This window comes from Lagopus muta, chromosome 7 (genome assembly GCF_023343835.1).
Source record: "Lagopus muta isolate bLagMut1 chromosome 7, bLagMut1 primary, whole genome shotgun sequence".
NCBI classification, from domain to species: domain Eukaryota; kingdom Metazoa; phylum Chordata; class Aves; order Galliformes; family Phasianidae; genus Lagopus; species Lagopus muta.
This window is the reverse complement of record NC_064439.1, coordinates 38,635,877-38,653,597: the sequence shown is the minus strand read 5'-3', so window position 1 is coordinate 38,653,597 and position 17,721 is coordinate 38,635,877. Positions and strand designations below refer to the sequence as shown.

Here is a 17,721-nt window from a genome sequence, read left to right as displayed (position 1 = left end):
TAAAAAAAAAAAAAAGGGATGGCACCTTATAGATTTTCTAATATACACACTTTAGTTTTCCATCTAGAACCTTGTAACTAAAATCAGTCATGTCTGTAGAATAGTGTTACAGTTCATGAGCCTGCAGATCCAACATACTTCTACTGGACATGATAGGCTGTGAACTTAAAAAACTTCCCTGTTGTGTGAACAATCTCGTGGTTTCTTATCGACAGTTCTTCTCATCGTCTTTTGACGTATCCATGCTCGGTGCTTTTCTAAAGACAAGAGTCCAAGTCTCACGTGGTTACGTAATAATATCAGTTTTTAACTTTAAAGTAAAAAAAATAATAATAGCAAACTCACAGCTCTACTCAAGGAAGTGAAGCAAAATTCAAAACAACAAAAAAGACCTACAAAAGGAACTCCAAACATTTAACATTTAAGCAGCCAGTTTCATGATGTTTAAATGTATATCAAGACTTCAACAAAATATTCAGCATGGCAAATTGGCCTTTTTCTTTAACATTTCAAAACAAATAAAAAAATCAATTAAGCATTAAAGGAAGAAACGTAATTTTAAAATATTCTCAGTAGCAGTTCCCCAAAACAAGTGACAAATTGAAAGACGGCTCTGCATTACTTCTAGTGGGCATTAATGCTGTACTACTCAGTCTACCTCAGCAGCAGGACTGACCTGGGGGCACTAGTGAAGACTCTCTGGATTTGTCAGCTAGTTTGCTAACAAAATTTGGCACCACTATGTACAGCTCGTACTCTCTGTTTAAGAAACCTGGTATTCAATGAGCTGGGACTGCTACAGGCAGAGATGGATTAGCAGAGACATACATAAAACTTGTTGAGTGCGTGCCCACGCTCAGCATCTAGCCAACCTTCTCAAATGCCTCACTGTCTTCTGATCCACCAAATTAAAATATTCCATGTTGCTACACTTTTAATAACTTCTGAACTCTTATGCCACTTATTACGTAAAACTTTGGAATGGAACAAAAAAAAAAAAAGAAAAAGAAAAAAATGCAAACAAACAAAATTAACGCACAAAAAGTCACCACATCTATTGTCTGTTCCGGCATCGAAAATAGGATTGATTTATTTTTACGCAAGTCGAGAGTTTCAAAATTAAATAAGTCTGTTTTACAAATTATTTACTTTCTACAAGATCCATTTCCCCTTGAAGCACGCTGTGCATGCCCTCCTAGTGTGAACAGTTTACAGTCTGTGATCAAGCACAGACCTACTTGGCTGGATTTTTTTCCCTCTCAAAATGGCAATTCTGAGAATCATAAATAACACACACAGTTATTGCAATTTGAGCTTATTCCCAATAAATAAAATTAGCTAAGCAGTTTTCTATGCAGCTTAGCTCTTTCTTTGCTAGCTTATGATTTCACATTGACCTGCTTCATGTTGCTAGCCACAATCAAATTCTGCCACTGCAAGTATAAAATGAAGAACATAAATTAATGAATGCTTAGTGAAAAATGCATACATTCAAGTGATCACAAATAAGCTCTAATCTTCATAGGATATTTTAAAAGAAAAAAAAAACCTTAAAATTTAAAATTATATACTGCCTAACACAGATTCCAGCGTCCATCTGTTATACGCTACAAAGTTCTGTTTATCAGAACACTAAACGGGAAACCTCCTCATCATTAAGCCCCGAATGATCAGAATACTTAGGGATGCTGCTAAACTTAAGCAGTTGAGCAGCACCGCTGACTTAAAACACAAGGCAGGACAGATTCCTTTGGGGAGTTATGAAGCAGCAGTTTATCAATCCATTCCAATTATCTCCAACACTTACAATAAGCCTCCAGTTATCTCATTTTTGTTTCATAAACAGTTCTCTTATGAAACAGGTCGTGGCAAAGTTTAAGTCTTGGTCTAAAAACAGCAGAGCAACCAGAGAAATAAAATTGTATGGGATATATGGTGAGTTAACACAGATAACCTAATGGCATGTTTTGACCATAAACCCACTGCAATCCTAATGAATGTGTATCTACATTCTCTGGTTCTGAACTTTAAAAGTAAATAGATCATTGCTAAGACTTACTGACAAGAAAAAATGTCATAATGAAAAATTAAAATTATAAATAGAGTCTCTATAGTTCTCCTCATGTTAGACCCATTTTTCTCTTAAGACCAACACTTCCACTCAACAAATCAAGTCACGTTCAGTTTGAAAAAAAAAAATACACATAAAATGAAGAATATGTAGTTGAAGTGTTTGTCTCCTACACATTACTGTGATTCATAGCTTTTATTTATTTAAAAAAAGAATTCCCACAGGTGGGACTTCAGACTTTAAGTCATTTTTCCAGGCTGATCTTCTAAGGTCCTAGCAAAATGCTCAGAATAATGTGAGCTCCTGATTAAAGCAGGAAGTAAATCTGTATGCATGCAATTAAAGTGTCTGCAAGGGCAGATGCAGATGACAGTAATTCATACTCTAAGAAATGGGCTTGTGTATTTGGCAGATTAACTGTTCTGTATTCCATTGCAATGAGGTATGGAAACTGTACTGTGAAACAGCCATTACTCATTCCCTCTGCTCCAAGCACGTAGGTCTATCAGAGTCGAGCCAGGCTGGAGAGGGCAAGGGGCGACTGCTGGAAAGAGAAGAGCCTACGTGTTTCAGATTAACACTTCCCTTGAATGGCTTCTTTTATTTAATTTCCCCTACTTTTTAAATTAGCAAGTACAGTAGGCCCAGAAGGGAAATGCGCAACGGGAAGAGGGAGAGAGAGGGAAAAAGCAAAAGCAGCCAAAACTCTCCAACTTGTTCATTAGGGTTTTTGTGTTTGAACATCTGAATGAATCATGTGTCTGTTTTTCATTATTCTCCATATGTGATTGTTGCCTGCTTTGTTCATTGATTTCTGGCTACTTTGTCATGACTGCGCTCATTTTGTTTTATATATTGTTCTCTTACAGAGTGATTGTTGCTTCTAGTATGTCTCACTTAGTATTTATGCCACCAACAAAGACTAATCTTTAAATGAGAAGTTACGTCAAAAGAATTCCCTTGTTAACTCCCTAGAAGCATATATGATTTCTTCAGACCGACTGCTTAATTCATACCAGGAGTAAATCCTCAGATGACACTATTCCTTAGCACGCCAGTAATGTAGCAGGTATCACAAGGGATACTGAAGGGTGATGTACCGTCCATTTTTCAGAGTGTCTTCTGCATTTTTCAAAGAGGAAACCTAACACTTTTTGCTAACCAGAAGTCTATTTTAACTGATTTGCACATTTATACAAATGCTACTTGAAACAATTTGTTTGTTGTATACACTATTTTATATTTTTAGGTCTACTCTACACCTTGGAAAAAAACACGAATGAGGCCGAAATAGATTTTGAAATCTCCAATCACATGATTTCTTGTATCATTGACATGAGGGTAATCTTCATCACTGTATGAACAGCAGAGGATGATGGGATCATTTAACAGGATAGCTCATACTTTGGGAAAGATGTGTGATAATCAAAAGACTGGGAAGGAGCAAACAAAATGCCTGCTGTTTGTTTGCTTGCTTGATTTAAAGGACTGGATGTAGGCCCCGGTGAATTAGAGATACGTCAACTTAGATTTAACTTCCGGAAAAATCTTTCAACAAATAGTAAATAAACCAATTCACAGTGCCTCAAAGGCACCAGGTGATGAGTACCACACAGCATTGATTAGAAAGAATAAATGTCACACTGCATCTCCATCCAAACACAGGTAACTAAGTTCCATGGAGAGGTAAATACTGTATGTTTCAATCAAAACTTGGTTGTCCCTCATAACATGAAGAGATGGAAGAAAAACGACCTAGCTAAAACTGCTATGACGTAGGTGCCAAACTGACTGGCATATCCAATTTAAAAATAAAGTTCTCAGTGGCTCACTGTTAAACTATCTGGTATGCCAAGAAGGTTTCCTCATATGTCTCTCCCATGCCTGTTATTATTCTGTCTTTTCCAAATTATCTTGTCCAGTGGATTATAGAAATCATTTATTAACTGTGAAGAGGATACCTAAGAGGTAAGTGCTGTAAGCACTCTGAAGGACTTAAGGCTTGAGAATAATCTTGACAAATTAAGGAGCAGCCAGAAAAAAAAGACGATAAAATTCAATGCAGACAAATGAAAAGTACTAGCCTTAGGAGGGAATAATGAGCAGCACAAAGAAGAGCACACAGTAAGGAATGCCTGGCTGGCAGCAACGCCTGAGAAGAGAACAACAGAACCAAGGGGCTGCTGAGAATCTCTTAGCAACACCCTCATACAGCATATGTTCTCATACAACACCATCGAAAGTACACTTAAACTTTAAATATACATAGTTCTTTATATGTATAAATAAACAAACAGGGGAGCCACACGATCACACAGAATACAAATGAAATAAACTCTCCATGTTATTTAAAATGGCCAGACTCAGGCTGACTGACATTCTGTGCCTGGCTCTGAGGGCTTCTGGTTAGAAGTGAACTAATTAGAGAGACTGGTGAAGTGCAATATAAGAAACTTGAAACAGATTGCTTTTCAGGAAGGAGTGAAAGATCCAATGTATAATCTAAAGAAAGATCAGATAGTTGCATAGCAGTCTTCAAATATATGTTTGCTGCAAAGAAGAAGGGAATAAACTGTTCTGCATCCACTGGGAAGTAAGAAAAGAAGCAATAAGCTCAAATTGCATAAAGAGAGATTTGGGTTAGATATTAGGAAATGCTTTATTACAGTAGAACAGCAAGCAATGTTGCAGCTTGCCTGAAGAGCTTGCGGAGCCTCCATGACTGGAAGCCTCCAGGCATGAGAGAGGCAAACATCTGCAAACATACTGGTCCTGGCCTGGGGCAGAGGAATGGACATGATGACTTCCTCACATCCCTTCCATTTTGATGCCTGTCAGACTATTTTTTTTTCCCAGTAATCTCACTGAAGAGGAAGGAAATTGTAGCCAGCCTTTAAAGAAGCAAAACTTCTATTCTTTTTGTGCCATGAAGCATTCTGTTAATAAATCCAATTATGTTTATGATCTTTTAATGGCACCACTTATGTCATAAAGATACATCATTGCAAATACAAATAATATATCTCTCTGCCCTACAGTGTAATAACACAGCATAAAAGCAAACTTTTACAGAATTCTAACTTACTGTTGTATGGCTCCAACTACAATAATATCAGAACAGACTACAATATAAAGAATGCCAAACCAAGATGTGTATCTTTCTCAAACTTTTACCATTCATATTCCTCACAATCTTTTCATTTCACATTTTTGTGTTTTGTGAGGAAATCCATGCCTTTTCTTCTATACTTCAGGCAGTGGGAATTGAAAGAAGCTCAGATCACGTGATACCATGTTTGTAGGAGTGGTTACAATCAAACATCTGTTGTGGAAAGAAAAGGCGTGAAGGACAAAAAGGACAACCATTTAGCCTGTTTCCAAAAGATTCACTCCATTAACCTTGAGGCTCCGGCCTGAAGCATCTATGGTAAGATCACAGTGGTCCCAATCAAGATCAGCAGGGGCAAATAATTTCTCCCTTCCACAGATTTCATTTAACTATTTAATATATTTACAGACCAGTTCAAATTCAATTCCATATGCCTGCTTTGTGTTTCCATTTCAAATGGACAACTTTAAGACAAAAGCCTGGTAGATGAGAAGCTGGACATGAGCAGGCAGTGTGCACTTGCAACCCGGAAGACCAACTGTGTTCTGAGCTGAATTACAACTAATGCAAAGCCCCTCCTATCCCACCATGTTACAGTTCAGAGCACCACTTTCTCCTTGTCAAACCAGCTTAGAGCCCTTTGATCTGCTCAGCCCCTTTTGTAGCTCCTAGTCTTTTCATTTGCTGCTAGTTTTCCTCTCTCTATAGGTCGCCATACCACACTCTTTCTCCAAAACCCATTTTTGGAGAAATTACCTCCATTTCCTCCTGGCTCAGAAACTGCAGCACTTGCTTCTGTGGCCCCCCATGCCAGTTTCCTGCACTTGGCCTAGTCCATACCTCCCATGGGAGTATTCCTCCGTAAAATAAAATAAAACAACAAACAAAACTAATAACCAAAGCTGTTTCTCCCTATGTTTTTTCAAAGTTATATGGACAGCGATGTTATAAAAAATCTGCTTTCACAGGGCACTACGGAAAGGAAAAGCATGTCCAGACAAAAACAAATGTATGGCAATGCTGTTTCTGATGATGCCTCATAACCTATTGGGCTGGTGGAGTTTTCTAAAACTAACAATGGTAATTTTCCAACCTACTTTTCTCAAGTAGCTAATAAATGCTGCTGCTGACAGGCAACTGATAAAGGCACACACTTCTAGAAACATCAATGATGCCCTTCGTACATCCAGCAGGATTTTTCACCTTCTCACAGTTTGCCCAAATGTCTTTCTCTGATGCTTCTCTTCAGAAATCATCTTGTCACCAGTGAGATATTTCTGTACGCAGTGTTCATACTAACTCACACAGAAATATGGTCCACGACATTTGTCCTAACAGAAGAATCTACTCAGTAGATTCTATTACTCCAAAAGGATTCTGTATATCACTAGCATAATGTTACAGACTTTTAAAGCAAAGGTCCCCACCATACAACTGATTGCTTTTCAGACTGGTAAATGAATAACAATTCCCTCCCTAAGATAATTCTACATGCTCACCAATATTTAACTATGCTCATTTTGCTATACGTACACATATATGTATATCAAACATTATATTTCACTTAAAAGTTTAAGATATTAGCAAAAAATTAAGAAAGAAATAAAAACGTAAAACTGGAAAATGAATCATTCTCATATCTTGGTATTGCAATTGGAAGATACATTTGTGTCACAAATAATTTCTACTTCCAATAGTGTAGACCAAGACTATACAGAAACAGAAAAATTAAACCAGGTTTTGCTTGGGAAATTTTTCCCATAGGTTTCTCATTTTTACACCAGAAATCAATTTGAATCACTAATGGTATCATTCAAATCAGATGGCACTATGTAGTTAGAAGGTAATTTACTTTTCTGCTGAAGCAATTTGATACTTGTTCTGACTTGTGATTTTCATTTTGTTTGTTAATGAAAAAAATTAATGAGTAATGTCACTGGAAACACAACTCAAAGCATTGGCATTATTAAATATGTTTGCAAGATACTTTACATTATGCTGATTGCAGCGTTGTAGCAATAGCCTTGGCAGCCAAGCCACCAGTCAATCACTCAAATAATGAACTCGCAAGGCAGACTTTTTGCACATACCTTTGCACTGATTTGTGTTTTTGTCAAGAATTGCCTTTGTTGATACAATTTTCCCATACCTAAAGAGAAAACAAAAAAACAGAAACACATGTTATTGTATTTTTATATAACACATATCATACATCCAACATACAAAACATTTCAAGAACAGTAGATCTTCTTCTTGGATGAGTGTATGTCTGATACTCCTGGAGACATTCCTTCTGCCACTGCAGTTCAACAAACACCTTTAGAGTTCATTTGGAAAGCACTTATCCTCTGCCACAGCCTGTTTACCTCTGGCCACTGCACTACCGCTAACATAAGTGTCTGATACAGAGTCAATTGTAGGGCATCAGCACTGCTGACGATGCTTTTTTAATTATGTTAGTTAGGCTTCCTTAAAAATATTTTTTCATTTTTAGCTGCCAAGGAAAATTTGTTGTAATACAGATGGACTAGATCCAACAACAACGCGGGAGGTATCATCATTTATTTCCATGTATATGTATGTATATACACTCTAAACTTCTGTTTTAGATAAACAGAAACTTTTGAGATTTATATCCATCTCCCAGGTCTAAGATGAATGTTAGAATTTATTTGAACATATCAAACCTCCCACAGACAGCACAGCACTGCACCAAAACTTGAATTAGGGCACATACAAGTTGTTACATTAAGCAGTTAAACCAGAAAACAGCTATGTGTCTTTACCTCACAGAGATTTAAACTAAAAACGCAGATTTAATGGTCATAGTCACTAATCCCAAGTGAACAATCACAGAAGGCCATTTATAGCTGAACGCAACACTTCAGGAGAATGAGAACAGTTAATTTTATTCCTCTAGTCACTGTCTTATTTTGGTCACTGCCACTGCTTCACCAAAGAGACCTTTCTCCAAAATGTCCCTTGTCCAATTTTTTTTAAAATTTATTTTTTTAACCATTACAGCTGCTCTGATAGATCAAGTTTTCACTTGGAAAACTCCATGATACACAACTTCCACTATTAATGAAGAACATATTACTATAAAAGACAATAATAGAACTGCATCTTCTAATGGCAAAAGGAAACACTAGATACATTCTTTTACATGGGTGAAATCAACAGAACATTGACTGTGAACTGCCAAAGTGCAGTAGACCAATTTTTATTTGATTAATGTTTATTAACAGCAATATAAATTTGGCATTAGTAGCTTCTATCTAAATTCCAGAAACCAGGATATGGAAATCCTGCTACAATTATCTTCTCTGGCTCAGGACCCATGTCTACTACTATATAGAAGTGAAAAAAACTCAAAGTGCTGGTAGAGCATTGTACTGTATACTATCTGACCTACAATTATATAAATATATGCAGAAAATTGGAATAAAAATAAAAATATTTAAAAATAGGAAGAAATTAAAAAAAAAAAAAAGAAAAAAATGAAGAAAGAAAAAAGGAAAAAAAAAAAAGATACAGAAAAAGAAAACTAAGAAAAAAAAATAGGAAAAATATAAGAAAGTACAGATAACCAAAGAGAGAACAGAACCAGCACTCAAGGAGAAAACAGGATCTTTGAGTTTCAGACAGGCATCCAGTGAATACTTAAATATCATCAAAGGGGAGCAGCACCAACACGAAAGACTGGGGACAGCCTACATAAATTGGGGACAGCCTACATAAATTGGAACCGGTAAAGAATTGAGGCAATTCTGCATCTGAAAGACAAAGTTCTCAGCTGAACTCTCCACATTAGAGGTAACTCATTAGTACTTAGATAAAGTAGATAAAGGCCACCATCTCTCTTTGCCTTGTTTTTGTGACTGACCAAACTGCCACTTTCTACTGTCACTGTTTTTAATTTCTCTAAGAACCAGAAAAAAACATTTCTCTCCATTTGACTTTCATCTTAGGCAGAAAAATGCTTTGCTTTCCTCTCCTTCAACCGAAACCATTCTGAAGGCAGGCAAAGTGACCTAAAAACATTAACAGTTTGTGCAACCATCTTTCAGGAGACTTTTTTTTATACCCCCTGGCTCTGTAGACAGGCAGAATTTTGTACTGTGGGAGCAGACACAATCCAATGCACACCTACCACCATGTGTAAACGGACAGGTAGCTGTAGGTCTACTTTGCCATAGCTGGCACCACTCCAAGAGCTTACATAACAGGTTTAATGTTAACTGTGAGATCACATGCTTTCCTAACCTCAGGTGTTTTCAGAATTGAGGCCTTTATACTCACTTATGTTCCACTTAGTTTTATAATTCTTCACAGTAATACCTGGAGTTGACTTTGGCCTCAAAGACATTAGGGCACACATCTTAAGCAAGCGCAGTCAAATTCTCTGCCAGTATGATTTATGGTTGCTCAGTAGGCCAGTTTACCCAACAGGAAACTTGGCCTGTGCAGTGCATCTTCATTTATTTGATTTATTTAGATTTAAAATTGACTACATGAAAAACATGCAAAAACATGCCTATCTTGTACAGCAAAGGGCTTCTGACAGATATATGGAAAAAGAATCCAGCAAAAATCAGTGGCTAACCCACAACAACCTCAAATAAAACACAACCCCTACCTAAACTTCCGCCAACAAAAACTAACACCCAGCCTCCATTTCAGTTCAGCCACTCCTAATGAATTGATATGTTGTTTCATCCAAGTCACCTCAAAGTTGACATTTCTTGCCAGCAAAGACAGACATTTGTGGTTGCCCCGCTTTTATTACAGATTTCGCAAAGTTATTTGCTGCATACTGTGATCCTGCAAATTCTTAGTTACACTAGAGATTTCACTCACAGAAGCAATCCTGTTCAGTCCAGAAGTTTCCTCCAACACGTAGTTACACGCACATTACCTTTGTGTTTGCAAATACAGCCATCTGAGTACCGAGAGGTGCCACAACAACAAATACCATTACAGGCAATTAGCCATATGCAGCCAATTTAATCAACACTATAAACTCTGAGATCTTCCACAATAAAGTCACTGGAATTAATTTAGACACTATTTTCCTAAATATTTCAAGTAATTATTTCACAGTAATCAGAACATCAGTCCTGATGAAGAACGTTAGCTTGTGTGCTGCATGAAATCAGGAACATATTTTGCTCCTATAAATGTAGACATGTTTCTTTTTTGCACATATAGAGAGCGGTACCAAGTTATGCCTCATCTCCAAAGGTGATGGTTTTTCATTTAGCTATGGTTTCCTCCAAGTGAAAGTACCAAAAATATATTCCTCATTAACACTGCCCACAGAAATAAGAATAAACTGCATTGCAGGAGACAGCTTCTTGCTTTCTCATATTTAAATAGATATCACTATACAATCCAACAGCCTGCACCTCTGCTTCAGGAGTGGTACCATTAACCTAACTGATACGGTACCATTAACCTAACTGATACTAGGTATAGGTCACACGTCATGAGAAAACATGATCACTATTTAATTTCCTCCCAAGTTACAATGCACAGAGGTATTCTTTTCATGATTTTGAAAGAAAAATTCTAGTCAGAAAAAAGATAATTATGGAGTTCCGTTCATTGCAATCCCTTACCACCAACCTTTTGATATAATGACTGAATCATTAAGGATAATCTACTGCAACACAGAATCCAAGAGAATAAACGCTATGAATCTGAGAAAACCACCTCAAGAATGTATTTAGTGAACATCTGAAACAGAATTTTTCTCCAAAAGATTTCCAGACAGACAATGCATTGGTTTTCATTACATTCCTCCCTAAGCATTATTTAAATGTGTTTTCATTTGGTTTCATCCTTTTTTATTTATTTATTTTAATAAATCCTCTTAATCCTGTATCCAATGATGCTTTCAACAGTTTTTCATTTAATAATTTTCATTTAAGACCAGGCGGTCAAGTGTTTGAGAAATTTTCCATATGAGGAGCAACTGCATAGACAAGGACTTAAGCTCATTAAAGAAGGGCCTGTGCAGTGAAATGAGAACTAGTTGTCTTCATTGTTCCTCATAATATATGACGTCTGACAACTAAATTACAAGATGAACAGTGTAAAAAATTGAAGGGAAGATTCTTCACCAGAAGGTGAAATATACATGTGGAACTCATTGACCACAGAACGTGCCAATGCCTCACAGAGTGTATCTTTACAGAAAGCTATTAGACAACCTCTGGGCTGGTAGATCTGTCAGAAAAAAAAAAAAAAAAGAAAAAAAAAATATCGCTACATATAGTCTTTCAAGAACCAAATTCCATTGCACCCCACATTTTCCACCTACTCAGCAAGCTCTGGAAAGATGCAAACAATGCAGAATGAACTCCTTAATGTACATCAGAGCTGCAGTACAAATAGATCATTTCGAGAGCTTTCTGGCAAGCAGTCGATCAGCACTTACACTGCAGACAAGGGTGACCACTTGTTCCTGGGTTGCTATTTGATAACTACTGCTAAAATCCTTTCTGAAGGAAGCACTTGAGTTGTAAGTGATACCTCCTGCAAGATGCGAGAAACTTTCCCTTCACCCACACAGATTTGAAACTGATAGGAATTTGCTATCTTACAGCGCACAAGGGAGTAAGGCCATTTCTGCTTGTGCCTCCAGGAATTTAAGGGTGCAGGGGAAAGCAAGTGTGTTATTAGAATTGAGAGAAAAAATGAGATTCAGCTGGGAGCAGGCTCAAGGTGGAGGAACCAAGGACCATTCACCGTCCTCCTGGGAAGGAGACAAACCAAGGAAGAAAGCTTGCTTGGGGACTGGTACCACAAAAAGCCATGGATTAGAAGACAGGATGTCCTGGGAAGCCAGACTGGCCAGGCTACTCAAGCTTTTCACCTTTTTCATGTTGCTAAAAAAACCCAAAAGCACGAGGGAGAAGTCCTTTTACTCTCTCCTTCAAGCTAGCTTTCAAGCAGGCCATGGCTGGTCTTGTAACACAAAATGGTTATCAGAACAGACAGGCCAAGGTCCTCATCCAGCTTGCTACCACAGGTATGATGCCCCTTTCCATCCAATTATGACAGAAGGTCACAGACACCTACTAAACATGCCTTTTGCTCCTTTCCAGTCATTACCTGTGTGTTTTAAATAAACATGAAACTTGGGATTTCAACCTGATCAACCTCTTCACAGAGTTCTTCCTTGCTTAGTTAAACCAACGGAGCTTGCCTGCATTTCTAAGCATTTAGGTAACAGTATATGCCTTTATCTTGGGAGCTTTTGTTTTTGTATTGACCAGAAGTAATTGGATATAGGTAAGAAACTCTGAGGCTTTCATCCTTGTGAATCAATACATAAATAGTGTAACTGGGTTTATTTTGCTTAAAAGTAGACTCTATTAGGAAAAATTATGGATTCCTGGGTGGGGAAAAAAAGCCAACATTATGAAAGCCTATAATACAGAAGGAATTGCTACTGGGTTTCTTGCAAAGATATTTTTCCTACAATGCCCTCCCCCATATACCCAACACATCCAAATGCACACAGAAGGGAAGCTCACTCAGAAAAGTTCTCTCCGTTACCAGAGATGGGGCTTGCTTATTGTAGTTTCTTCTGCATATTAATTTAAAGAGAAAAAGAAATTGGAGAGGGACAGAGAGCTTAAGACCAAACTCTCTTTTTATTCATACAGGTCTGAAATAACTACATTCATCCAATTCAAACCACTTTCTCTTTTCACTAACCAGCTCATTGCTTGGAGCATGGTGGTTGCAGGGAGCCTACAATGTACTAGATTAACAAGACCTTACTTTTGCCCAAGAGTTAGAGTTTAACCTCTGTCTTCTCCACTTCTTTCAGTATGATTTTCAAGTTTACAAAAGTCACTCCTTTGCAGACTATAATATAAGTTACCACAGGAATTTAAAATAACAACTCGTCCAAAAGTTTCAAAGGAAAAAGGGTGTCTTTCTGAAGTCTTTTGGCCATTCATCTGTAATAGCGTTGGACTTACAGAAGCTCTCCTAGGGACCTTACTCCTGAATTCTGTAAGGCTCAGAATTGCCTAGCAATTTTGAAACATTGTCATATGTTTCTGTTCTTAACAACAGAGTTAGGTACACAGTTTTAAGCTGAAAATAGAGAATATTGTAGCATAAACTTTCTAAAGAACACAAGCTGATTAAAAGCCTAAAGAATGCATGCATATTCAAAAATATCTTCATGTTTAGAGATTTACTGCTAAGAAAGAATATAATGTTTTGATTCAGAAATTGATTAATTGATCACCATCACACCATGTTCACCAAAAATGCATTTTTCAGAAGAGAAAAAAATAATAATAAATGTCTCTGAACAACATTCTAACTTTAGACAAGACCTAAGACCTTACCATTCTCATAGAATCACAGAATTCTTTGATTTGGAAGAGATGCATAAATGTCACCTAATCAAACTCCTCTGCAATGAACAGGGACACCTACAGCTAGATCAGGTGGCTCAGAGCTAACTCTAGCCTGACCTTGAATGTTTCCAAGGATGGGGCATCCACCACATCTCTGAGCAACCACTGCCTCAACACCATTACTCTAAAAAAAACTTCCTTATATCCAGTCTAAATCTCCCCTCTTTTAGATTTAAACCATTTCCCCTTGCTCTGTCACAACAGACTATGCTAAAGAGTTTGTTCCCTTCTTTCTTAAAGTCCCCCTTTAGATACTGAAAGGCTGCTCTCAGGTCTCCCCAGACCCATCTCTTCTCCAGGCTGAACAGCCCCAGCTCTCTCAGCCTCCTCTCCTCACAGGAGGAGTTTCCATCCCTTGGATCATTTCTGTGGCCACGCTCTGGATGCACTCCAACAGCTCCATGTCTCTCCTGTACTGAGGACTCCACATCTGGATGCAGTACTCCAGGTGAGGCCTCACCAGCACAGAGCAGAGGGGCAGGATCACCTCCTTCCCCCTGCTGGCCATGCTTCTTTTGATGCAGCCCAGGATACAGTCAGCTTTTTGGGCTGTGAAGGCATGTGGCTGGCTCATGTCAGCTTGCCATCCACCAGAACCCCCAGATCCTTTTCAGCAGGGTTGCGCTCAGCCCTCATGTCCCGCAACTTGTATTGGTTGTGTGGGTTGCAACAACCCAAGTACAAGACTTGGCACTTGGATTTGTTGAATATCGCTGGGCATAACAGCTCTGTGATAGCAGGAAAGAACCTAATAGGCTATTTCATAGTATTGTTGCATTTGATTTACACTAAACTGACAGATCACATTCAGAAATCCTGCTCTTAAGGAGAAGGTGCAAGCACCACTTAGTTCAAATCAGAAGCTGTAACACCACTGTGGAGCAGTTGTGATCCACTGATGCTTTTTTCAAAGAATATGGAACACTTGCTAGTTATAGTGAACTTTACTTTTGTAATATTTCAACAATTTAAAGTGTATAACATTGCAAATAAACCTCTCCAAATGTGTGTAGAAATAGCAAAAGTCAAAACATCTCTCTGCTTTTAAAATGCTAGCTTTTCTTTCCAGTGCCCCTAAAAAATTCTGCTGTTAAAGCACAGAAAGGCATCTTCACTAAAATGATGCAGATGTCTTACATTCAAGTTAGAAAAATATTTACAATACAATACAGATATTTACCAACAAACAGAGTCATATTTCCTAGTCAAACTAATCTTCCTTCATATTGTTTAACGTTATATGCACATTTACCTCTCAAAAAATAGTATCATATGAAAGCATACAGTCTCTGGAGACTTACTGTAATTGTTTTTGGTACTTGGCAAATTAAGATAGCTTCAACAGAAGTTAAAGTAAATGAAATTTAAACTGACACTAAATTTCTGGGTATATAAAGAACTTGAACTTCAAGATCTGTAAGAAGTATATTACTTAGATAGTTCAAACAAAGTGTTTCCCGTAGCTGTTTTCTTTTCCTTTCCTTGTCAAAATATAATTATTATTATTTTCCTTGCATGTAAATGAAATTAAATGTCTTGATCCAACACTTGCTGAAATCAAAGGCAGCTTTTTCATTGCCTTCAGTAGGTACAAGCCCAAATCCTATTTGCAGCGCTTATAATAAGGCTACAGATTTGTCACACTCTTGATACCCAGGACAGAATAAAATTCCACTTACTGAAGTGGCATCCTCAATAAAAGCCTGGCATTTTACAGCGTTTTGTTTGTGCTTTTTTCCCCAGGTTCATTTCACGCAAGACATTTGGCTCTTGGTTGCAGTTTTAATACTAAATACTGTTTATTCTGAGTTGCTGCTATATATTGTATCCATATTACATATATATGTTTGAATATTGAAGCTATTTAAGACATTTTAAAAATGATTACATTACTGTATATTGTACTTAAATTGTAACTCTGACATGTATGTTTTTGCTTTGATAGAAAGCCATGCTTTTCCCTCACAGTTGTGCCATGACAAATAACCAGTGTTAATAATTAATTAGCAAAATATTTTACAGTTGCTAAATTAAGTATAGAAAACGAAATTCATGCATAAATTAATAACTGTGATTTCATGCAGAACACTTCAACCCTTCTTCTGGGCCATCATTAAATCTTCAACTACCAATTATTCCATATTTGCAAGAATTCAGATGTCTTTAAAAATAAAATACAACTGTTGTTTGCAGACATTCATGGAGAAAATTTCACAGCACTGCTAAGATGCATTATTTGGAAGACAGCTTAGGGATCTAAAACCCTTTGCAGGGCAAGATGAGCGTTACTGTAGCCTGTCACAAATAGTGATGCCAGACATATCGTGATTTTCAAAACACAGGGTGAAAAAAATGCCATGTTTTCTACTATTAAGACATCACTCATTGGCAGTGGAAGAAAAAAAAAGTAGATCTTCAAATCTGAAGAATCACCTTTATGCAATAATTTAATTATCTCAGATATTGTAAAGCTAAGCCACCCACCCCCAGTATATAATTCGTATGTGTGGAATTTATTTACTTTGTATGTTCTTGCCTGCTGGGATGTCTTGGATCCGATTTCTCATTCACACTGTTTCTTGCTTACGGAGGATTCATTGTTAAATTACAGTTGGTATGAACCAGCATGCCAGCATACCATGATATTAATCTCTAAAGTATTCAATCATTGAACAATACTCTCATTATTCAAGAGAACTCCGAGTTCTATGTTTGTGCAGATTTGCTGACATTTCACTAAAACAATTTGCTCTTACAAGAATTATGTGGCTGCAATATATTGTAAATATATAGAGAGACATAAAACACTCAATCAGATGGTACCTCTCTGACAATAGCCAAGAAAAGAAAAGGAATTAAGAAGGAATTAAAAAGAAAAGCAAGAACTCCAGCTATCACCAGGGACTAGGAACTCAAACCGATAATTTAAAGCTAAAGCATTTTATAGAGTTCACACAGAGGCCATGCGAATCAAAAGTGTGAGCAAGACTTCAAGTTCACAGAGCTCCCATTTCATTATTTACAAATGATAAAATTCCAGGTACTTGGGATGTCTTTAGAAACAACGTGGTTCCGATAAGAATCATTTCTTAGGGTTGTTTTTTTTTTCAAGATACATGCTTTAGGAACTACATCAAAGAACTATTTCTTTTTCTTCAATATTACTTATTGTAAAGCTTTTGTTTTCTGTACCAGAATGTTTGTTTTCCAAAGAGTGAACTGTGACCCAAGTAGGCATTTCCTCTGCCTGAAATTTTCAAGGAGAAACAACAAGAGCATGATTTTGGAATTTTTAAGTACAGAAGTGTACACTACTTGTCCAGAAGTAGGACATGATCCTTCTGCTTTTGAATTTCTTAGGATTTCGTTTAACTCCACCACATATATTTTTAAAAGCAAAGATCCTTAGTTCATTTATTTAGGCAACTCTCTAAAGTAAAAACAGGGTGTGAAAATGAATTTCATAAGCTATTTGTCCATGATAATACGAAATACCCATGCACATGTACAACTTCAGGTGTGTATGGAGCCTAGCTCAACTTAAATTGGACAATTCATGCTTATCAAGGTTAAAGCATACTTACAGACTCACAAGTTAATGAGGTCTTTTTGATGTGGAAAGTCCCCACTACAGTCCTGATACAGAAACAACCTTACACAGGACTTGCAAGTGCATGCTCAGTTAGGGAGTGCTTTGCTCTCCTCTGTGCAATCCCTGTAATGATGATGATAATTTATTCTAAGAAAACAAATCTGTTCTTGCTGGTAATTTACCAAAACTGCCAGGCAAAAGTCCTAAAGCAGGTATACTTCTTCACTCAAAGAGAGATGGACATAATTCAATATTATTGCTGTATCAGCCAAGATGTACAAAGATGTTTTCATATAACCTACCTCTTGAAGAGGTAATGAAAAATTGCACTTTTGATTATCTCTTCGTTTCTAGTAACATGATGGCATCCTTTTGAATCCAACAAGCTACTCCAGTTTACATGGACAGAGCAGCTGAGTCCTTATTTTCTGTCTTTGAATATTAAAGTCACTCTTCAAGATAAAATCAAGGGGCAGGAAATAGGAAATCACAGAAGTATAGA

At 37.2% G+C, this 17,721-nt stretch overlaps 1 protein-coding gene across 1 annotated transcript in view; it reads right to left on the bottom strand.

The window, feature by feature from the left end:
* The window catches only part of RBMS3 (RNA binding motif single stranded interacting protein 3), a 687,926-nt gene that overhangs the window by 299,038 nt on the left and 371,167 nt on the right, over positions 1 to 17,721 (bottom strand). The window contains 1 exon segment of the mRNA XM_048952200.1: positions 7,271 to 7,329. Coding sequence (XP_048808157.1) covers positions 7,271 to 7,329 — 59 coding nt within the window.